The sequence below is a fragment of the Poecilia formosa genome, unplaced genomic scaffold (genome assembly GCF_000485575.1).
Source record: "Poecilia formosa unplaced genomic scaffold, Poecilia_formosa-5.1.2 Scaffold573, whole genome shotgun sequence".
Taxonomy (NCBI): Eukaryota; Metazoa; Chordata; class Actinopteri; order Cyprinodontiformes; family Poeciliidae; genus Poecilia; species Poecilia formosa.
The window spans coordinates 28,835-54,067 of NW_006800512.1; the positions used below are offsets into that span (position 1 = coordinate 28,835).

The 25,233-nt window shown below is 37.2% G+C and overlaps 1 protein-coding gene across 1 annotated transcript in view; it reads right to left on the reverse strand.

The window, feature by feature from the left end:
* Window positions 1–25,233, reverse strand: part of LOC103129735 (MAM domain-containing glycosylphosphatidylinositol anchor protein 2-like) — a gene marked incomplete at its 3' end in the record, with an annotated part of 82,601 nt that overhangs the window by 15,233 nt on the left and 42,135 nt on the right. Inside the window, exons 3-5 of the mRNA XM_007540917.2 lie at window positions 23,031–23,205; window positions 19,340–19,536; window positions 11,922–12,054 (exon numbers count right to left, since the gene is read on the reverse strand). Of these exons, the coding sequence (XP_007540979.2) occupies window positions 11,922–12,054; window positions 19,340–19,536; window positions 23,031–23,205 (505 nt within the window). The remainder of the gene's footprint in view (window positions 1–11,921; window positions 12,055–19,339; window positions 19,537–23,030; window positions 23,206–25,233) is intronic.

Sequence of the window (25,233 nt, forward strand, 5' to 3'; positions counted from 1 at the left end):
TATTATTACACAGAGAAACTTATTAAAATATACCCTTTCTAGAGTTACACCCTCTGTCTGAACTTGAATTTGAGTACTTTTGTAACAGTTTCCAACAACCATGATTTTAACCTTGTCCACATTTAGTGATACTTTATTATCGCCAAACCATTTTTTTAAATTTACCGATTTCTGAGGCGACTATGGAAAGAAGTTGTTAGTTTTCACCAGACTAGAACATTTGTGTCATCAGCAAATAACACAAATTTGAATACACTAGACACTTTGCTTATGTCATTTATATAAAAATTACATAAAACTGGTCCCAGTACTGACCCTGAGGTTCTCCACATAAAATCTCCAATCAGACTCAATCTCTCCCTTTTTCACAAATCGTTTTCTGCTCTTTAAATATCTCCTCATCCAATTCAAAGCTACTCCCTGAATTCCATAATGTTCTAATGTTTAATTAAGATATTATGATGCATTGTATCAAAAGCTTTCTTTAGGTCTATGAATTTCTTACCATCTGTTGCATTGGTCATTTATTCTATTAAGTCAGTTAGGGCCGGTGATGTTGACCAATTTGCTCTGAATCCATATAGACTACTGCTAAGTCATGAATGTTTGTCTATGAATTTTTCTTCCTAAAAAGTTTTTCTAGAATTTTGGAAAACTGAGGGAGAAGAGAAACAGGCCTATAATTTGTGATTATTGCCAGTTTGATACATTGGTATGATCTTTGCTATTTTCATTTTGTTGGAAAATTATCTTGTTTGGAATGATAAATTACAAATGTAAGTTAATGGTTTAGAGATTCCCTCAATTATCATTTTAATTGTTTTCATGTCTCGATCATCACAGTCAGTGGATGCTTTACTTTTACATTTATTCACAACATCAAAGATTTCGTTCTCTTGTATGGGGTAAGATATATTGAACTTGCATTATTCTCAACATAATTTAGCTGATGTTGCTGTTTTTTTTTAATCTCAGGTGTCTTTTCTGCTAAGTGAGGTCCTTTATTCATAAAAATAACTATTGAATTTATTTACAACACTCTTCATGTTGGTAATCTGGTCATTATCTAAAAAATACTGTGGATAATTGTTAGTGTTAGAAGTTTTCCTGATAACATTATTTAAAATGTTTCATGTCGCCTTGGAATTATTTTTATTACTATCCAATAATTTATAATAATATTCCTTTTTGATGCCTTTATAATATTAGTTAAATTATTTTTACATTTCTTATATTTGATACAGTATAGTATAGTATAGTAAGTATAGAATACTTCTGATACAGAAATTGTGTGTTTTATAAATTCCCTAAAATTTTAGTTTTAATTAATAATTAATAGTCAAAAATTATGTTGTTGGTTGATTCACATTAAGATATGTTTTGACCAAAAAGAAATGTATTGTGTCAAATGGACTGGGTCAACCTGACCTAGAGGTCAGGAAGGAATTCAGATTGGAGAGATGTGGAATAAACTATTGCCAAAGAGGGAAAGTTTGAGCTGCTGTGCAAGAAACTTCTGGCAAGCGTCTTTCCCTGCTTGTGTGCGAGAGAGTCGGCCAGGAATGAGAAAGAATCTCTATCTGGATCTGTCCAGATAAAGATTCTTTCTCTATAAGGAGACAACAATTTGACTAATTGTCCTTCTGATGAAGTCAAACCCCTTTCCTCGGAACTTCCAACACACAGCCAGTGTAAGATGGAGCCAGAATTGCTCCGCAAGAGATCCAGTAACGCCATTGGTCAAAAGCTTCCCAATACACAACAGTAGAACTGGAATTGTATAAGAAACTGATGTCAGTAGTAAGCGGCAAGACATTTTGGATTTCTGAGACGATGAAAATGTGATGTGTGAATCCGCAGATGTGCATTAAATGTCTTCCTGTTTATCTATGAGCAGAGAGAATAGAGTTTTGTGTATCATTTCTTTATTTATGTATTCCATGAGTTTAGCACCTTTAAATTCCTCTATAATGTTTTGATCAGCTTTTTGCAGTTACACTCATAGACTGTGAACACTGGTAAAGGATCAGTTATGTCATTTATTACTATTCCACTAGTTAAACTATTTTCAAGAACATTTGTAAAAACATTATCAGTTAATATTGCACAGTGTGCTGTAATACGACTGGGCCTGGTAATTTTAGGATGCAGGCTCAGAATGTACATGATATTAATAAATTCTTCTGTCATTCTATGTTTATTTGGATTTAGAAGATCAATGTTGAAATCCCCGCAGATAAATGCAACTTTTTGATTAACTTTTATAGATTTTTCTTCCATCCAGTGATTGAATATTTCTATATTTGATCCAGGAGCTTCTATAAATATAACTCATAAAGACATTCTTGTTTCCATGAGTATTTCTATAGTCACACATTCAAAAACATTATCCATGACAGTCGATATTGTTTCTGTCATCTTATAATTAATGTACTTGTACACAAAAAGAGCTACATCACCTCCATTTTTGTTTTCTCTGTTTTACAAACCATTTCATAACCATCGATTTCAAAGTCCATGCCCTTTCAATTAGTAAGCCATATTTCTGATATTGCAATTTGATATTAAAAGTATGTGAGTTTTGTGGGAGGTTCTGTTTAATGTTGTAGAAATGTGCATACAAGCTTCTAACTGTTGAGTGTTTTAACTTTTCATCTCCTTGGCTGGTTTGGTCACATGACTAACAATCTTTTAAGAATAATTTTAATGGCTGGCAAAATAGTAGATAAATAGCAGTGAAACCAACAACAACTCTGTCTCAATTGTTTGCTGAAAGAACATGGAAGACGGCAATGAATATTTCAGCAGAGAGCATCCATCCTCTTTGTCAGTTTGAGCTTGTGTTCCTCTGGTACCTAAGAACACTGATTAAAAGTCATTTAATCAGTGCAATCAGTCAGTGCAATAATTATTCTTAACCAAACTAAGTGATAACATTTACCTGCAGTATGCTAAGTGTTTTACTCGATTATATTGTGATTCTATGAATATGATTTATTTCGTTGTTGAAGGAAAATTTCCACCTTGGTAGACTAAATAGTTTAATCATATTTTTCCTGTATATAAGACTCTACCGACAAAAAGTCTCTCAGAATAATATACATGGCACCGTAAAAACAAAAATGTGAATTTTTGCTTGTATCTGTTTAACAACCTGAGTTGTTCTTCTGTGAACCTAATTAATTTGTCATTGACTTTTGCACAATTGAATTTCTTACGTGTACATTGCAAATGGTATTTTTATTTTAGTTGATCATGTTGTTTTTCATGTCTTATTTGTTTTGTTCCTCCTATAATTGATGGAGAAATGTAGATATTATGTATAATGTATAAAGGTATTGTTTATGTCATTTAATTAGCTCTACCTCCGGAAGAAAATGGAAAAATGGTGTTATAGAAGATAATTTATCTTTTACAGTGCCAGTAATCTCGAAATTAGTAGTAAATAATAAAGACTTTATGCTATTCTCATTTAGTGACGTAATTATGTTAGTTGTGTTACCACCTCCACCCCACTACACAGGCAGTAGTAGACCCAAAAAGATGCGATTAAGGAGCAGATTTAGAAGTACACAGAAAGCTACAGAATTTAAAAACTGTGAGCTGCGCTGAATTAAATAAAAGAGAGAAGTTCAAACACATGCTGAGAGTGAAAATCCTTCTTAAAGATGAAGATATATCACAGATTTCAAAAGAAAATAAAAACCGGAGACCACGGATAATATAGGAAATAGCACCCCCTTCACTTCCGGAGTGCAATGGTCCCATTTCCAAATAAGGTATGAGACTGACAGCGATCCGTCCCGCCCCTTTCTGTTTGCTGCAGCGAGGTCCTTCTCATTCCATCACAGGATGGAGGGTGTATTCCTAAAGGAAACTGGTTTTCTACCCCTTATCCACAGTGGTCCCATATCTTCCCATTAAAAAACTCCTCCTCCCCCCACTGTTCTTACGTTAGTTGAACCCCCCAACGTAGATGTATTTGAAGACATGTACAATGCGAAATTATATTGACAATAAATGGATTGTTTACTACAGTCAGTGCACTAAGTCTACTGTTTTTTCAGTTATAACTCTTGAAATGGCGGCGTGACGATCACATTTTGCACAGAACCCATTTCCAAGTGGGTTCTAAACTAAGTTTAGTTTTGCTAGAAAAACAAAACAAAATCCAGTAATTTTGCTATCCTTCATAAATTTCTATAAAAATAAAAACAGTATAATTGTAAGGACCTTGAACGTAAAACTCAGTGGGGTAGTTAACCCACAATGCAGCACATTATTTTGTGTCTTGGTTAAATGGAAATGTCAGCATTTTTGTGTGAACATAGAATTCTACTTTTGACTTTTTCACTGAATGTTTATTCTGGAAAATTATAGTTTAAACTTTGACTATTCTAACAGCTAAGTTTAACTGAACAGTACAATATAGAGGTTCAATTTTAAAATGTTTTTTTATACTTTATACTGTCCAGGAATTAAAAATTTGCCACACTTTCAACAGGTTGGCTACTGAGTGAAACTGCAACCAATTTCAGGTCTTATGCTCTACTCCCTTAAGAAAATGAGAAGGTATGTTCTTTTGTGAGAGAATTTATCTTTTATTGTTCCAGTAATGGCAGAATTAATAATAAATAATAAATACTTTGTGGTATTCTGATTTAGTGATGTAATTGTATTAGTTGATTTACCAACCCCACGCCATTAGAGGCAGTAGTAGAATCGAAAAGATGCGACTAAGCAGCAGAATTAGAAGTACGCCGAAAGCTACAGAATTTGCTAAAAAACTATGAGCTGCACGGAAGTAAATAAAAGAGAAAAGTTCAAACACATGCTGAGAGTGAAAATCCTTCCTAAAGGTGAAGATATATCACAGATTTCATAAGAAAATAAAAACGGGAGGCCGTGAATAATAAAGGAAATAGCGCCCCCTTCACTTCCGGAGTGCAATGGTCCCATTTCCAAATAAGGTATGAGACAGTGATCCGTCCCGCCCCTTTCTGTTTGCTGCAGCGAGGTGTACTTGGATGGAACTGGACCCAGTTCATTATTATGGTGGGGGCAGAGAGAAACTCTCTTCCCTGAACTCAGGTCCAGAACTTGCTTTCTGATATGGACACCTGCTCACAGTCCACCGACAGTCCTGAGCTAATACGCTGCACATTAATATTGATGTGTTTGAAGCACCAGATTTATACAGCATGACTAAACATAGCATACAAGTGAAAGCTAAGCGGTGTCACCAACGTAGCCCGGAGTACAGTTGCTGATAACACGATGTTATCTATGGAGTGAAAATAGTCTCAAAATATCTGTGCGTGTGTAAAAAGATTTGTGCGTGTGNGGAAGAAAATGGAAAAATGGTGTTATAGAAGATAATTTATCTTTTACAGTGCCAGTAATCTCGAAATTAGTAGTAAATAATAAAGACTTTATGCTATTCTCATTTAGTGACGTAATTATGTTAGTTGTGTTACCACCTCCACCCCACTACACAGGCAGTAGTAGACCCAAAAAGATGCGATTAAGGAGCAGATTTAGAAGTACACAGAAAGCTACAGAATTTAAAAACTGTGAGCTGCGCTGAATTAAATAAAAGAGAGAAGTTCAAACACATGCTGAGAGTGAAAATCCTTCTTAAAGATGAAGATATATCACAGATTTCAAAAGAAAATAAAAACCGGAGACCACGGATAATATAGGAAATAGCACCCCCTTCACTTCCGGAGTGCAATGGTCCCATTTCCAAATAAGGTATGAGACTGACAGCGATCCGTCCCGCCCCTTTCTGTTTGCTGCAGCGAGGTCCTTCTCATTCCATCACAGGATGGAGGGTGTATTCCTAAAGGAAACTGGTTTTCTACCCCTTATCCACAGTGGTCCCATATCTTCCCATTAAAAAACTCCTCCTCCCCCCACTGTTCTTACGTTAGTTGAACCCCCCAACGTAGATGTATTTGAAGACATGTACAATGCGAAATTATATTGACAATAAATGGATTGTTTACTACAGTCAGTGCACTAAGTCTACTGTTTTTTCAGTTATAACTCTTGAAATGGCGGCGTGACGATCACATTTTGCACAGAACCCATTTCCAAGTGGGTTCTAAACTAAGTTTAGTTTTGCTAGAAAAACAAAACAAAATCCAGTAATTTTGCTATCCTTCATAAATTTCTATAAAAATAAAAACAGTATAATTGTAAGGACCTTGAACGTAAAACTCAGTGGGGTAGTTAACCCACAATGCAGCACATTATTTTGTGTCTTGGTTAAATGGAAATGTCAGCATTTTTGTGTGAACATAGAATTCTACTTTTGACTTTTTCACTGAATGTTTATTCTGGAAAATTATAGTTTAAACTTTGACTATTCTAACAGCTAAGTTTAACTGAACAGTACAATATAGAGGTTCAATTTTAAAATGTTTTTTTATACTTTATACTGTCCAGGAATTAAAAATTTGCCACACTTTCAACAGGTTGGCTACTGAGTGAAACTGCAACCAATTTCAGGTCTTATGCTCTACTCCCTTAAGAAAATGAGAAGGTATGTTCTTTTGTGAGAGAATTTATCTTTTATTGTTCCAGTAATGGCAGAATTAATAATAAATAATAAATACTTTGTGGTATTCTGATTTAGTGATGTAATTGTATTAGTTGATTTACCAACCCCACGCCATTAGAGGCAGTAGTAGAATCGAAAAGATGCGACTAAGCAGCAGAATTAGAAGTACGCCGAAAGCTACAGAATTTGCTAAAAAACTATGAGCTGCACGGAAGTAAATAAAAGAGAAAAGTTCAAACACATGCTGAGAGTGAAAATCCTTCCTAAAGGTGAAGATATATCACAGATTTCATAAGAAAATAAAAACGGGAGGCCGTGAATAATAAAGGAAATAGCACCCCCTTCACTTCCGGAGTGCAATGGTCCCATTTCCAAATAAGGTATGAGACAGTGATCCGTCCCGCCCCTTTCTGTTTGCTGCAGCGAGGTGTACTTGGATGGAACTGGACCCAGTTCATTATTATGGTGGGGGCAGAGAGAAACTCTCTTCCCTGAACTCAGGTCCAGAACTTGCTTTCTGATATGGACACCTGCTCACAGTCCAACGACAGTCCTGAGCTAATACGCTGCACATTAATATTGATGTGTTTGAAGCACCAGATTTATACAGCATGACTAAACATAGCATACAAGTGAAAGCTAAGCGGTGTCACCAACGTAGCCCGGAGTACAGTTGCTGATAACACGATGTTATCTATGGAGTGAAAATAGTCTCAAAATATCTGTGCGTGTGTAAAAAGATTTGTGCGTGTGCAAAAATATCTGTGCGTGTGTAATACTGGATTTGTAAACCTTAAAAATGAAATAAACCTTCTCCTACACCTATATTTTTATTTTTTTTATTGTTATGTTGTGTTTTAATGTACAGCACTTTGTATCAGCTGTGGTTGTTTTAAAGTGCTTTATAAATAAAGTTGGTATGGTGTGCTTGTGACAAAGTGGAAAATACTTTAGTTCGTGGAAAACGGTATATCCTTATAATACCCTAAAGTTATTTATAGACATATTGTGCATTTTTGAGCAGTACTGGAGACTAGGTGGTCTGAAAAAGGACCACTGGGTGGCGGAATGGTTCACTGAGCGGAAAAATAGCCAGGCAAACCCAGAAGCGAGATGGAGCGTCCCGGTGGTTTGTCCTCTGAAGTAAGTAGGAGCTAAACCTGCAGGCTTTGCTCTCCGATTATAATGAGACATGGAGTAATTATAAGGTTACGTTTGATATGTCTGGTATTTTGATACTCTGCCCTCCTCATGTTTCTGTTAGTGGGAGCTAATGTTTATGTCAGCTATGCTACTTTAGCTCTTCGCAGCTAAGCGTGGATTTTTACTGTCACACTCAACACAGTTTCATAGTCTATCAGGTTGATCTAGTTTTATGATGCAGAAGTCGACAAGCATCTTCAGATTATGGCAGTTATAGATGTTGGTCATTATCAATGAAACCGTATTTTGTTGCTTCAGCAGTAATGAAGGTACCTCAACATAGGTAAAGTTTCTACTGTATGCAAGTTAATGTGATTACAATTGAGTGAAAATTGTACAGCAGGGCTTTAACTCCAGTTCATAAGGGTCAGTGTCCTCCAACCTTTAGATGTCTCTTCTTTAACGCAACCATTTAATTCAGGTGTGTTGGACCAGGATGTATCTAAATGTTGCAGGACACCAGACATTGATGCCCGGATCTGAGGATCCTGTTAGAGGATCAGTGTGTTCCTGCAGCAGCTCCATTGGATCAGAAGTGTTAAGAAAATAAATTTAAAATAAGCTAGTTTTAAAATTTAACATGTCTTGATTCAAATACCCTAATTGTGGTTTTAAAATCAGTAATGTATTCTGGCTTTTTGACCTTTATGTTACCTGTAGTTACAGCAGATGATTTGCTAGGATCGTTTGAACTGCCTTTTGTCTGTGTGGGAAACAATCAGGAGAAGTTCTAGTTTTTCACACTCATCTGTGAAAAGCTGTAAACACAGCAGGAGTTTCTGGCTTCAGATAAAGGGTCAGAGATAGCTCCTGGTTGGAGGAGCAAAGATACACCTTATTTGAATATATTAAAGATAAGAATATGCCTTCACTATAAAACTTTCTACACAGAAGTAACAAATTAGATTTGCTCTTGCAATTCTCCAAAGACGTCTTTGGACATCTTTGCTTTTCTTTCTTTCCTACTTTTTCCAAGTCTGTCAGGTAAATTAATGTATGTCTCCGTTGTTCTGCAGTTTCTGTTGTAATTTTATGCATTATCTTCTATTGGATTAAACTCTGTAATTCTGTGACGTCAACATGCATTGTTATTTTCCTTGTGACTACACATGACCGTCGCGAGAGGACACGGGATCTAAGAGGGAGAGAGAGAGCCAAACTTTTACCAAAATTAATTAATTCAGAGAATCTCTTCCTTAACAGAAGGTAGATGAGATCGGAAAGATCCTGATTGTCCAGAAAGTGAAATAACACCAGAACCCGATCCATCAGTCAGCCGTTTCGTCCTGTGTAGAGACAAATATAAAATATTATTTATACACATAGAAATTCAATAAATTAGAATCGAAAGGCAGTTTATTTCACTTAATTATATTCACTTAGTGAATAAAGTAAGAGGTAAATCAGAATATCTCACAAACTACAAATATCAGTCAGCAACATATATTAGGATTTTGATTGGAACCTTTGGGGAAAAACAGATACTGTAAGAATCACCCAGAGATCATTTTTATGGATTAAAGATTCAAACTGTGTTGAGTGTGGCAGTAAAAATCCACGTTTAGCTGCAAAGAGCTAAAGTAGCATAGCTGACATAAACATTAGCTCCCGCTAGCAGAAACATGAGGAGGGCAGATTACCAGACATATAAACCGTAATCTGAAATTATTAATAATTACTCCATGTCTCATTATAATCGGAGAGCAAAGCCTGCAGGCGTAGCTTCTACTTACTTCAGAGGACAGACCACCGGGTCGCTCCAGGCAAATGGCTATTTTTCCGGTCAGCGAACCATTCCGCCACCCAGTGGTCCTTTTTCAGACCACCTAGTCTCCAGTACTGCTCAAAAATGCACAATATGTCTATAAATAATTTTAGGATATTATAAGGAAGTGCTGAGATATACAGTTTTCCACCGAATTAACGTATTTACCACTTCTGCACAAGTATACTGAGAAACGTCAGAGGATAAAAACACAAGTCTCAGAGCAAAACTCAGATGTCCAGCTTTTACTAGCATGTAAACACATCATCTACACACAAATCTGGGAGCTCCCGGAAGCGTGAAATGAGTCTCAAAAATACTCGCGCATTCGTAACCGGATCTGTGTGTAAATGCAGTTTTGTGTGTGTGTACCAGGTGATTTGTGTGTACTTTTTCAACATTTATAGGCGTAGGAGAAGGTTTATTTTGTTTTTAAGGTTTACAATTCCAGTATTACACACGCACAAATCCTTTTACACACGCACCAATCTTTTTACACCCGCACAGATATTTTAAGACTATTTTCACTCCCAAGTTAGCTAAATTCAGCTGTCCCGAGTCACAGGAAAAGAAAAGTACAACTACAACTTCAAATGTCAAACAGTTGGAAGTTGTATCTCCATCTGAGATCCTTCTCTTGCAGGTTTTGCATGTTGCACTCTGTTTATTGTTTGATACTTCATAATTAATGTACCCAAAAGAAATTACTTGTGGGAGCATATCTGCTTTGAGCATGTTGTCTCTCGTTTTTTTTTTCAGTTTTTTTATTTCTTTTTAAATCTTGTTAATTTAATTAGTTGAGGTGCAGCTTATGCAGCTCGACTGTTTTTTCTGTTTTTACTGTTTTTTCTGTACATATACAGAAAAAACAGGGACGGTCTGCCTCTGTTAATACGGAATGAATGTAATGACCTAATGGGGCCCACGTTATAAATATGTGTCTTAAACTTTAGATTTTGGGTAAAGTATCAAATCTTTTCAAGTAAACAGGTTCAAGACCAATTCAAGTCCCAAGTTATTGGTAAAACTCCAAATCTGAAAATTATTTCAAGTCAAGTCTAAAGTCTTCATTTTAATGACTCGAGTTACATGTCTTGAACTCCAGTCTTACTCAAGTCCAAGTCATGTGACTCGAGTTTCCACCTCTGGAAACAGACGCTTTAAAGAAAAAACAGTTTGTAAGTCACATTATGACTCCTTCTCTAACATCCACACAGTTTAACAACATTTCGAGGGAACATTTCTGAGTGTTTGGTTGACCACTAACCTGATTTGACCTCCGAGGAAGGAGGCAGAGGCAGAGGCGGTGGGGGGAAGATGGGGGTGCGTTTATGCCACCTCCCACAAAATACCGTCATGGGTGGTTGCCCATGTCGCCTATATCAGAAACCGCCAGTGGCTGTGCTCCTCCTACGTATCGCGCTAAGATGGCAGAGGGGGTAAGAAACAGAGCTCATTGGACTCAGTGAACTTTGCCCTGTGTGCGTCCCTGCAAGGGTCGCACCGATCCTGTGCACTTTTACCTCTCACTTCAGGAGGCTAAACCCAAAGCAGGTCCAGATAATTGATGTTTTTGCACATCCTTTTGTAACAAGCTCTTCATTTGGGCTCTCAGCCACGCTGCTTGTACCTCTTGCTCTGTGTTGATGCAGTCCATTGCGTCATCAAAAAGCAATACCCTGGTTGGCCGGTAGATTGCAGATCTCTATTGTAGGTCAAATTTCTTTTTTTTCAACCATATAATGTTTATATCACATATTCCTGGTTTACAATAAGAATAATAAAGAAACCTTTGTGCAACTAAGAGTAACGTCCCTTCCCCTTTAAATGGAAGGATTCATCCATTATTTTGCTAATTGTTTATTGTTCTTAGGTGCACTTGAAGTACCACATCCAGGATCCACAAGGGCCCAGCATCTTGTGGCTATCGAAGTCAGGGTGTCAGGAGCAGCTGCTCCTTGGTAGCTCTTGCCTTGCCCACCTGGTATATATTTTCTGTGCAGCACTGCCAGCTTGATCTACTTGCTTTTGACAATGCGAGTTGCAGTTAGGCTGCTTCCCTATTTTGCTAGATTTTATTTGATTTTTGCTTAATAGTTTAATTATTTTCTGTGTTTCCCTGTTTTTTGTTGCAGTTACATTATCACTGAGATATCTAATATCTAAATAATAATCTAAAATGCAGAATTATTATGTGAATTTCTACTATCAAAACATGAAATAAAAATCATTTTTAGTAGAACTAATAAGAATTTTTAATTGGAATTTAGAAAATCCAGAATCTTACTTTTTTAAAGGTTTGCCCCCCTTATAGGCATATAATATTTAAATAAAGACAAACACATGCAGATAGTGTTTAATTGTCCCAATTCCTGAGTGCGTTTATACCTGTCCTGTTGTTGAGAATGAAGTGGGTACTTCTGTCTCTAATGCCACAGGAATTCTTCACGGAAGCAACACAGGTGTAGTCAGCATAATCCTGCAGACGTAGATTTTTCAGCTTCAAGATCTTCGTCTGACCCTGACAAAAAAATCACGTCAAAACATTATGTATCTGTGTGAGGCATTTTATTGAAAAATAAGTCACTTTTTTCCTCATGTTTCTCCATAAGTATAGTTGTAATGATACTTGTGAGAAACAAGTATCATTACAACTATACTTATGGAGAAATTTTTCTGCCATAATTCAAGAGCACACATTTCCATTTTGAAAGCAGGACTTCATGTTTTTCCTCTCAAAACTTGTAATGCTTGTACTCAAAATGTCTGCTCTCTTTCAAATATTCACTGTGCCTTCTCAAACCTGTCTCCGGGCACTCAAAACTTCTCTGCTCTGATCAAATTGTTGCAACCTGCACCGCTCACTGGGTGTAGGGCAAAACAATGACCTTAGCTTTCTGCTTCATGTTATTATAAATATCTGCCAGCAGGATGCAACTGATCGCTAATAGCTACTGATCTTAGGCAGGGGTTTGTTCACCCAACCAAAGAAAATGGATCCACAGAACCAACCATGTTACAACTAAGGCCCCATCTTCACAACAACAATTTCGGGTGAAAATGGAAGAGTTTCATTGCATTTGCACTGACAGATGGTTTCTCTGACAACAGCACAGTTTGAGAACGGGTTCCAGAGTGCGATGTTTCTAAAACGTACCGGTGTCCATTGTCTTGTAAACCGAATAAACTGATATTTTCTTCCAGAGAATCCCCAGCTCATGCGTAGTATGACATATTTCATTACGGCTCTCTATGTTTTTCCTTCTCTACAGAAGAAGAAACTACAGAAAATGCCAGATACCAGAGTATTATTTGTGCTTCTGACTCTTATAAATCCAACTGCAGCTCTCCAACACGGTGCTCATTTTATACCTCTTTACTTAAATCATCGAATTTATGCGACAAAGAAACACATCGAGGAGGCGCTACTGGACACGACCTGGGAGAACAAGCCAGTGGTGGGATAACTTTGTAAACAATGTAGTTGATGATGAAGAATGGAGGGAGAACTTTTGTTTGTCCAAGCCTAGCACCAACTAGTGGCAGATTGTGATTAGAACATCTTCATGTAAACTAGCGGTTCTCAATGTGGGCGGTACCGCCCCCCCAGGGGGTGTTCAGAGTATGGCAGGGGGTGCTGGCGGACATTTTCACAAAAGGGGGGCGCTGGGATGCCTTTGGGGGGCGTTTGGTCGAAGGTAAACTTTACACTTTAAATGCACAACAATGCCAGTTTAGACTTTGAGCAATTTGGTAAAACTGTATTGTGTAACATTAAATCATGCTTGACTGCAACTGTATCGATGGCAGCTCTTCTTCTATTCAGTGTTTGTTAGCTTCTGTTAGCTTCTTGGCACAGCTCCGTTCTCCTGCTACTGGTAGCTAAAATCACGATACCCTCACTTTGTATCCCTCTGAAAAATGAACCCATTTAAATAAAGAAATCCCTCCATGGTGACACCATGACAGAGAGCGTTCATTTTATAGCGTTAACATCGGAGCTGTAAGTGGTCCGTTATGAAACTGGGGTGATGGAATAACACAGCACTTTTAAATTTCAATAATCAGAATACCGAAATTGTTTCCATTGTTTAAAAGGTTTATGTCAGTCTGCCTTTTCCCCATCGATACGCTTCCCGACTGCCCTGCACCTTAAGGGGTTAAGAAAACCCAACAACAACAAAAAAAAGATAAAAAACGACGTGCACATTGCGCAAAACTCTGAAACAGGAGAAGCGGGACATAAAACGGAGCGACGAACTAGATGTGAATTATGGCATAAAAACAGAGAATCCGACGCTGAACAGTGAAAAATCAACACATGATGTGAAACATGATGATTAGGCGGAGCAGCAGGTGATGAGTGAAGATTACTGATTGTCAATAAATGATAAAATAAATCTAGTAACAGGAAAGAAACTAAAGTGGACATAGCAATAAACAAAGAGAGGATAATACTAATCAAATGAAACTAAATGGGAATGAATGAAGAACAAAATGCAAGAATAAACTAAGAAACTAAAGTAAATACAGAGGAATAAACTGGTATGGCAAGAACAAAGACACTATTTCCAGATAAAAAGTAAATTAATATTGTTGAAATGTCATGGGTTTGGTGAGACCACATCTAGTACTGAGAATAAATATATCTTACAGATCATAACAGTAAATAACTTATCACTTATTCATGTTTTTAATTAGATTTGATTAAGAACCAGATTTGTTCTTTGTAATATCTGTCCAGTAAAACTATTCATCTATAAATCAATAGACAGGTCTATATAAAGATGTAATCCATGTTTCTGTCTCATATTTCTATGGCATTAAAGGACCTGGAACTTTTGTTTTTCCACTAAAAGCTCTGGTTTGCACAGTAAATGCCATGTGGGTGAAATTTTATGGATGATACTCTGATGTCCCATTCTCCTGAAGGCAGCACAGAGCTGCACCACCAGAAACAGAAACACTGAAGAGAAGAAGAGCTATGATTAATGTAGTTACAGTTCTATCCATGTTTTAATGTTGCAGAGCTCAGTCATTTTGGAAATAGATCAAAGTTTAAACTGGCATGTTGAACATCTTTTATCTGATCATTTTGTGGAATATTTAACAACTAGAAAATGGCAAAGAATAAGAATATTTTTTCCTCTGATTGGCTGCTGTTAGGCCTACCGATTTTAACTTGAATGTTCATTGCATTTTTCGTAGACACCTGTGCAAATAATTTCTATTCCCATGGCTTTTTTGTTCTCTGGGAAATTATTTTTGATGATAAATACAGAAACACGCATAAAAATCAAAACATCTACAATAGTGATAGTAATATTAATGATAAAATAATGGTCAGTGCAAAGTAGCCTGCAAATTTATTTGGTGGGGGGCGCTGGCCCAAAAAAGGTTGAGAAACACTGATGTAAACAGTTTAATAGAAACGAAACAAAAATTCCATTTTCGTTGGATCATTGTCGTGTAAACAGGGCCTTAGTCACAACATATCAGGGCCGGCCCAAGCCTCCAGGAGCCCTTAAGCAAAATGATCCCCATGGATCTAACCCCTAACTTCCACTCCATCTCGTTCCAGTCTGCTTCGCTAGCACTTTGCAGGCAGACCACAGCCATTCTGGAGGACCTTAATTTACACTGCTTGCATCCCTTCTCAGCTCAAATCACAGAGGTGATACAAGAACATCCATGGGAAATGTGTCAAGTTGTGTGAGTTTTAAAGTGGACCGAAAAGCAGCAGGAAGGAAAAGTGTCACATAGATTTTGGGGATTTAATGGAAAAAAAAACATGAATAAAAGGCTTACAAAGACCACGGGGAACACAGGAGCCACAGTAGAACAAAACAGGAACCCAGGGAAAGAAACAGTAAAGAATCAACAGGATATAATTGGAGGAATGGGTGAGGAATGCAATGCAAAGCGTCGGATGCAGTGGAGTAAAGTCGTCGTCACTGGACTCTAGAGCAGTGGATGCACGTTCTCTAGAGTGACGAATTGTGCTTCTCCATCTGGCAATCTGATGGATGAATCTGGGTTTGGCAGCTGCCATGAGAACGGTACTCTAATTGCACTGTGCCAAGTGTAAAGTTTGGTGGAGGGAGGATTATGGTGTGGGGATGTTTTTCAGGAGATGGCTTGGCCCCTTAGTTCCAGTGAATGGAACTCTTAGTGTTTCAGCGTACCAAGACATTTTGAACAATGACATGACTATTTTGGGTTCTTGTTACTACCAACCCTAACATTTGTCGAAATGTTTGGTTTGCTTCAGCAAACCAAACAATAAAGTGAACACATTATTCATAATCTGTTGACTTTTGGATGACTTCAATGGAAATCTACAATGGCAGGTGTCAATGAATTACATGTATTACATTTTTCCACAGTGTCTAAAGTTCCTCACATTTTGGGGGAGGATTATACTTAGGATTACAATACTATACAAACTACTGCATATGTACAAGGTGTGGAGTGAGTATAAAAAAAGATACTGCTTTGTTTGAGAGCACAAAATCATTTATTTTTCTTCTTTAGTTTGCCTCAACTCGGAGGTGTACCATCTCTCTGCTTGTGGCAGTGCTGGTAGCTGCTTCCTCCTGAAGGAGATCCAGTTGTTCTGATGGTTCTCCTCATCGTTCACCATTGTTCAAAGCAGAAGAAGAGGGAACATGTCATCCATGTTCTTCTGCTCCCTGGGGAAAGTAATCAGATGTTACAGCACATATGTAGATTAATAACACAGACATACTAATGTGGAAGTAATATACTCAAAAATAATTATTTAAAGTAATAGACATGACTTTATATGTATAACTTTATATGTATGCATACAGAGTTTTTGTCATTCACAGACACAATTATAAATAACTAGACGTCTCACAACTATTAAAGACAAAACGTGAATAATTACTTATTGTTAGGTTTAGATCCATACAGACATAGCACGATTGATAAAATATCACTCTCATTTTCTTCAAGTTTCTTGTTCATTTTAATGTCCTGTAAAACTAATAAAATTAATAGTTTATAACCGTTTAACCAGAGAACTGATATATAGCCATTTTAAAAGAATAGAATATAACAGAATAGAAATATTCTTTATTGTCCTACAATGAGACACCTCTGGTGCAACACCAGCAAAATAAACAATCAAAGCATGTATATTCATTGAAAGATAAAATATATAAAAACGAAATTAAGGGTAACACGCTATACAAAAAAGACAACGTAAAGACAAAGTATAAAAAATACTGTGGAGTAATTATAAACAGCACTCTCTAATCATAAGGAATGTGTAACTGGGCTTTAGAACTGCACAAAACCTGCATGTTTGCACAATAAAAATACAACAGTGTCGTATTTTTGATGTTTTCCATGACTGCATGTAAGCAATCATAACATATACTAAAAACCAGACAGATATATCTGCACACTGCTCACCTGAATGTGCTGGGTGGACAGCAGCAGTGTAAGCATGCATCTGAGTCAGGTGCACCAAAGGCTGGGTCAGGGCTCTGGTGCGGCTAAGCAGGCTTTCTATTCACTCCGCTACGTTGATTTACAGAGCTCATTCCGCATTGCTGATGAATATTGAAGTCCAATGCACAGAAAAGCCAGCATCTCATTGTTCACCGCTTGCTTGTAACCTCTGAGGACTCCATCAATTCCCTCATGTAGTGAGTGGTGGTGTTTGTTTTTAACTCTTTCATTGTATGTCTGACCACGCGCACAGCCAATCAGTGAACAGCAGTATGTTTACATCATATTAAACTACCTACTTGACCCTGACCAACCATGCTCCAGAAATGGGACTGAAAAAGCAGGTACTGGGCTAGAAAAAACTCTAGTGGGAAAAGCTCACAAAGCAGGCCAAGTAGGGTCATTAGAGTCAGTGGAAAAGGGGCAACTGAGTCCAAGTGGGTCATGTTCCATGCCTCCATCTTCAATCTTGTTTGCACTTCTTGTTTTTTCTGCATTTTTTCATTAAGTACCCAAAGATGATCTACGCTCCCCGGTGAAGTCTGTTTTTTGGTCCAACCAAAAACCTACACCCCATGACACCTTGATGTCAAGGCTCCAGGGAGGATGAGATTCCTTAAGGCTCTAGATGTTGTAGGGTCGTGTTGGTTGACCTCACTCTGCAAGAGTTTCCCTAGATTGACAGATCGGGGTGGTGGCCTCCTATTCAAGCAGGGAAACCGCATTGAATCTGTTCATAATGTTTATGAACATAATTTTTAGGCACAACCAGGGAGTTGAGGGGATCCATTTTGGTGGCCTTAGGATCGCATCTCTGCTTTTTGCTGATGATGTGGTCCTATTGGCTTCATCAGGTCGTGATCTACGGCTCTCGCTGGAGCGGTTCGCAGGCAAGTGTGAAGTGGCCAGGATGAGAATCAGTCCCTCCAAATCCGAAGCCATGGTTTGAGTAGGAAAATGGCAGAGTAAGGTAAGGTAATTTTATTTATATAGCACATTTTCAGCAACAAGGCAATTCAAAGTGCTTTACATGAATTAACAGGAAATACAAACAAAATAACACACCAAAGGAAAGAAAGAAAGAAAGAAAGAAAGAAAGAAAGAAAACCAAAAAGAGGAAAGGACACATTAGGGCATTCAGACAAAACAAAGGGGCAAAACAAAGACATGAGTGAAGGCGGTGACATCAAAGACCATGAAACCACGTTGCTCAACCTCCCGGCAAAGTCTGATAAAGGTGTTTGTTATAGAGGAATGATGTCCTCAGGAGCGCTCAGCTCCCAGCTCCATGGATGCAGGAGGGGGTGAGGTGGGAAAGAGCATTGTGTTTACATATCTTCAAGGAGATTGGAAATATGCAGCACTTCCAAGGCCGCACGGGGAAAGCCAATACTATCTTGGGATCTTATTCAGAGTAATGTGACATAAAATATTTTAGGAAAAAGCACAATAAAATTAAATTTTATTGTAATTTTATTACAATAAAATTGTAATAATGTTATCATATCCATCAGGATATGATGGTGCAAAAAAAGTAATCTTCATAATATTACTGACATGTTAAATGACATTTAAAGACCATATATATATATGCCGTATTTTCCGCACTATAAGGCGCACCTAAAAACCTTCATTTTCCTCAAAAGCTGACAGTGCGCCTTATAATCCGGTGTGCCTTATATATGGACCAGTATTGAGCCACAACAGGTCTAGCAACTACGGTAAGCAGCTGCTGATTTCATTTTTGCCTGTAGAAGAAGCGTGCGTTGCATGCTGGGATAGTTGTCAGAACGCTGGTCTGTAAAGTCAAATAAAGTTTGACTGACCTATCTACCTACCGACCGTCTATAATCAGGTCATCTGCAGGTCACTTAGGACCACGTTCTCCACGACCATGCTGTGTGCGAACGGAGAAGGGTGACCATCGTCCGGCCACGTCCCGGCCCAGTCGCGGAAGGCTCTCCTCGCCGACCAGAGTCAGACTGTTTTGTTGACATTCCCTTTAGTGCAGCTCCATCTAGTGGAGCTGCACTAGATGGAGTTCATGCACTAGATGAACTCCAGCTTCTACTCTAGCGTCTATTCTATGCGCCTTATAATGCGGTGCGCCTTATATATGAAAAAAGTTTTAAAATATGCCATTCACTGAAGGTGTGCCTTATAATCCGGTGCACCTTATAGTGCGGAAAATACGGTATATATATATATATATATATATTTCTGTGTAAGTCTTAAGCTACTTTAACTAGTGGCTTAATTTTGATATGTTAAAAGTTAATTTTGATATTGGCTTGGAGTTTAGATGATATGTAATCTTGGCTCCTTACCTGTGTGAAAAATGGCTTGTATATCTCCACCCCTGAGTCAGAGCCCTGGGCCAGCACCTCTCTGTCTCTTGTCCAGGTGTAGTGGACAGGAGGGTTCGAGTTGGCAGCACAACGAAGAAAGACGGTACGTTCAAAGTAGAACTGTTCCTTTGCTTCGTCATCACTCTGATGCACAGTGATAACTGGTTTATCCAAGTCTGAGGGGACAGGATGTTGGATAAAGAGATGTGGTGAATAGTTAAAGGATGAAGAGGGAAGACTATCAAAGAAAACTTTATTTTTCAATTGTTTCAGTTACTCAGTATGGAAGCCCATTTCCACCATGAAAGAAAAAAAATAAAAGACCAATTTCGATTAAAGACTAATTTCGACTTTCAAAGTCATAATTTTGACTTTGAAAGTCATAATTATGAGATTTAAAGTCATAATTTCGACTTTCAAAGTCATAATTATGAGATTCAAAGTCATAATTATGACTTTGAAATTTGAAATTATGACTTTCAATCTCATAATTATGACTCATAATTATGACTTTGAATGTTTTTTAATTCCAGGCATTGCATTATATAGCTAAGATATCAAACCTTCACAATAAAAGTTATTTTTTGTAATTAAAGTTTTTATTAAATTTCAAAACACTCAAAGAATCCAAAACAACTAACATAAACAACATAAAACAGTGAGGGACAAAAACATAGTCATGAATTAAAAATTGCACCACAAGACGCTTCTTGTGGTGCAATTAACTGTTATGTTGTAGATGTAATGAAAACTGTCCCATTGTTCCATTACGACCTCTTTCTGCCTTTTAATCTTCCAAACATCTTCTCGCAGCCAACATTTTCCATCACACTTTCTCTCCAACTTGAGGGTTGGAACTCAAGTTTCTTTCTATAGTATTAAAATAAGGTGATCACAAGTTCAGTATTTAAACTCTAAGAGCCGTTTTATCCAAGTGTAGCACCTCACTTCTGTCCCCCAACAAGTACAGTCTTGGTGATTCATGTACTTTAAAATTTAGCCAACCCCTCATAAATGGTGATACACTCTTCCATACTGGGGAGCAGCGATGTGCGACATGACATAAAATGCATATCACAATATTATTGTGATAGGTGGCACTAACGATATATATCACAATTTGTATAAAACTTACAATGGACTGGTCAGACTGTTTACCCCCCATAGTCTTTAGAAACGGGGTCATTCAAGCCCCACAAGTTTTTTATTTTGTGCGCTGTCCTGCACGGGTGTGTTTTACACACTTTTCTTTTTGTGGTTTCTGAAAGACCGTCAGACCGTCACCCATGGCGCTTCCTTGCTGTCCAACCTTGACATTTACCTTGCTCCTGAGCACCACTGTAAGACTGCAGGAGGGTTAAGAGACAGGGTCCATTGGACTCAGTGAGCTTTACCTCGTACGTGTCCTGGCAGTTTCACACTGACTTTGCCTGCACTTTTACCTCTTGCTTTCCTGCTTTCCAACCGTGACATCTGTCGTGCTCCTCCCAAGTGTTGCCCTAACATTTCCAGAGGTGGAACCTGAACAAGATCCAGATTATTCATGTTTATACATGAATAATTATACCTGCCTTTTTAACGAGCTCTTCATTTCCGCTCTTAGCCATGCTGCTCTTAGCTTGCTCTGTTTTGATGCAGTTGGTTACATCATCAGTCTACTGCGGTTAGCTGATAGACTGCAGATCTCTATCGTAGGCCTCATTTCTATCGTTATTTTAGTGTACTGTATATATCACACGATCCTGTTGGTGAGACTTTTGGACACTCCCACAAAAAATGCAAGAGAGAACTCTTTGCTTCTTGACATTTCCAACAAAGTTCAATTTTACCCAAGCCCATTTTATGAAGTCTAATTTTCAATAGTTGCTATATCTGAATAAATATGCCTTTGGCCTTCCTGATACATGACCCGTTGTCAGAAATACTTGAGTCCAAGGGTCCTACATCAAAAGTACAATCAAGATTTGTTTGCCATATTTTTTTTATAGTTATACAAATACTGTTTTTAACCAATGGGCACACATTAAGCCATCCTGATGTCTTGCTAAGTAAAGGTGTCAATCCCAGGAAATTCTATGGGTTTTTTGTCCATTTTGACTTTTATGCAATTTCTAATTTGTAAATATCTCCAGAAGTGACTGTTTCTCCCCAGCTTAATTTTTTCAGTTAAGCCATTATGTGACATAAATATGTCCTCTTCATATAGATCACCAATTGTTCTTATATTTATTGTGGCTAATAAATTGTTTGCCAATTTAGATTTTTGGGTTGTGCCACAGGGATGAATAATTTTGGAAATGAGGGGAGATATTAAATTTCTTGTGTACCTCTTGCTATATCTTCTACTACCTTATGATTATTCAGATTTTTCCTATAGCTTCCTAATTTTTGTAAAAAAACAAAATCTCAAAAGAGATGAATGTAGAGGTAAATTCTTGATCAATTAAAACTCAGTCTAAGCCTGTTTTTGTCTCTTCCCAATGTTTGCATAGCTTAGACAGTATAATGTTATATGTTGGTAGGGCTAGTTCTCATTCCTTTATAGGTTGACACAACCTACTAATGCTAATATGGTACCTACCACCTTTACGAAGAAAATGTTTGGAATGATACCAATATGGGGGAATATATATTAGTATCATTCCAGTATAATAATGAATCTAATGAGCTACACTCACCTTTATTACCCCATAAAATGTCAAATGCAGCTTGCTCCAATCATCCAAATTAGATTTGATCTTAGTGAACATATTTTCCATGTTGTCCAGCATCATTTAAAGTAGTTACTAACATCAGATTTTAACTACACAACCCTAACTTTCTTGCAGTCATTTCCTATGTTGTGCATATATATATTTCCTATATCTGTGGTGCCTCCAATGAGTTGAAATGGTTGAAAACATTGACAAAGAAGGCCTGCCAAAGCATGCATGGCCTGTGTGGGAGTTGAGAGCCTGGAAAGGCATGGACAGAAAACGAGAATGCCTAGCAAGGCATCGAGAGGTGCCTAGGAGAAACTTTGTGAGAGTAGTAAACCACAACAGAAAGACCTATGAGGAATGCACTTCCCCACCAATTACTTGTTGCATAAACTCACCTAGGTATATAGAGAACAATGGGTGCCAACGAGAGCAGAGAGGTCAAGATGGATATAGAATGAATATGCTGACAATGATCAATAGCCAAGTTGCTGAAGAAACGCAGTAGGAATATCAAACTGACAAGAGTGACCAGAGAAAAGACTACAAAAGGGACGGTGTTGTGGAAATTTTTCTTTATCAAAGAGTGAGGGAAAACAGTTTAATTTTATTTATTTATTTTAATTTTTAGTTAAGCCTGTTACGGTGTGTGCCTTTATGTTTGTGTATAAAGAACAAAACACTTAAATAAATGTTTGGGGGGAAAAAACTAAGAAATCAGTTTTCACTTTGAGCAAGTTTTTTTTGTAAATATCTGTAAAAATAAATAAATAAAAATAAGAGCCACTGTTTCTTGATTATAATTGATTCTAAGATCAATGAAAAGGTTAGACATCCTGAGGAATTTTATAGGCACTGTATGAGGCTCAGTTATCCGAAGTCTTAAAAATATTTTGACTAAACTGTTTGTTTGACAGTAAACATTGAATTTATTCAGAACTACATAGGCCTTTTTCAGTTTGAGTGCTTACAGTAGACGTCAACTCGTATGGAGCGTATGGCTGGGAATCCCAGTCCATTCTCAGCCTTGCAGTAGTAGCGCCCTCCCTGGTGGCGACTGATGTTCTCAATTTTTAGAGTTCCACCTTTCAGCGACAACTTTCCTTGACTATCCGAGGCGCCACCTGCTGTCTTAGTCCAACGCACCTGAAGAACAAAGCAGAGGTATGGCTTTGGGAAAAATTAGAGACCGCTCAAAATGATTAGTTTCTCTGATTTTACTTTTTATAGGTATATGTTTGAGTAAAATGAACATTGTTATTCTATGAACTACTGACAAAATTCTGATATTTTGTGTTTATTTGCAGAAAATGAGAAATGTTCAAAATAACGAAAAAGATGCAGTGCTTTCAGATATCAAAAAATGCTAAGAACACAAGTGCATATATATATATATATATATATATATATATTGCAGTTACTATGCTGCTCAAAAAAGTTATAAAATCAGGTTTTCAAAAAAAAGAGGGAGAGAGGAAAAAAAGGCGAGTGTTAATTTATAACCCAGTTTTTCTCCAAGAGAGGTGAGTAGACTGTGTGAGATTATCAACCATTTAGCATAGTTAGCATAGCTACAAACTACTGTTTGCCTCCAGTTCACTAGTATTTAATTAATTAAGGAAAAAATTACCAACATATTCATATATTTAACTTGTACCTTTTACCACTTAACAACAGATGAGTCAGTCAGCAGCAGTTCTAACCCATGCCCCTCCTGACCCGTCCTCCCGAGTGAAATTAAATAACCCTAACCCTATCCCCTACCCCTAACTTTTATATAAATATTTTTTTTTCACATATTTGTTGAAACTGTCATTATGTTGTGACAGTATGGTATGAGAGGTAATCTGTGAAAAATCTATTTCCTCTGCCTTCTCCCAGTGCTAAAAACAACCAGTCAGTGGCAGGAGAGTTTTAGTGCTGTCAATCACAATCTCATGTGGTGCTGCTCATCCTTCCTCCCCCTCGATTTGTGCCGTGCTGCAGCTAGCATAGCACAGAGCTGTGCAGATTCAAACTGTGAATGCTCAGTTTAGTTAGCATAGCTACCAATGACCGCAAATAAACAGTTTATTGTAATGATAAGTTGTTTCTCCACCATTAGCACATTTAGGAGTGAGTGAATGAGGCTAATTGACAGCACAGTGATTCTTGAGAATAGGGACAAAATGGGTTTTAATTTTCCCATATTTTTTTTGGTTATTTCTCAATCTTATGTATGCAAATATGACAAATAATGTTTAGGAAATTTAAAGATGCTAAGGTACAGGCTTCCAGTTGCCACATTCTTTTTAAATATTAAATTTTTAATCAACCTGACCTAGAACGTTGTTATCACCATCTGACAAAAATGAATAAAAAATAATTTTTAATGACCCTATTAGTGATATTTTTACTCATTTTACAGACAAATGCTTCTTAAGAAACAAAATAAATATTATTTAAAACCAAAAACAACAAAAAGGCCATCTGACGGAGTTGACACAGAACTGAAAGTGGTGACAAACTAATGAATAAAATGAAAAACTTGGGACATGTGAAGTAATGCAATTCATGTAAAATAGATTAAAATGAATTAATTGCACATTTAAGTGAGATTTGACAACAATTTCACTGAAAGAGTCAGAGAAACTCTGATGGAGTTGACATCTGACGGAGTTGACGAAATGCCAAACTACCTCAATTTATATGATGTTATTCTGAAGGAGGCCATACTGTAGCTCGTCAGGTCCATGAAATCTTTACATTATACCAAAATTAAGCTTTTATTTTACAAAATTTCATCAAAGTTTTGTAAATTGTCAGTTCTGGAGTTGACACATCATGGTTGTGACAAGCAACTTAGGAATAAAACAGAAGAAAAAAATAAAGAATAACTTAAGCTAACCAGAGCTAACTAGCCCTGTTAGCAAAGGAAGAGAAAAGAAGAGATCATGGGGTCCTCAGAAGTTCTGGTGCCCCCCAATAATGCCTGATTTTTTTACATTATTTTCATTTCTGACGGTGTTGACAAAAACTAGGGACAAATTTCAATGGAGTTGGAAAATATATAAAAATGATTTTTAATTCAATTTATTGATACCTCTATATTTATTTATATGACTACTTATACTTAATTGTCAAAAAATATCATTTTAGTATTTCTTTAATTGTTTTAAACTATTATAATGTATT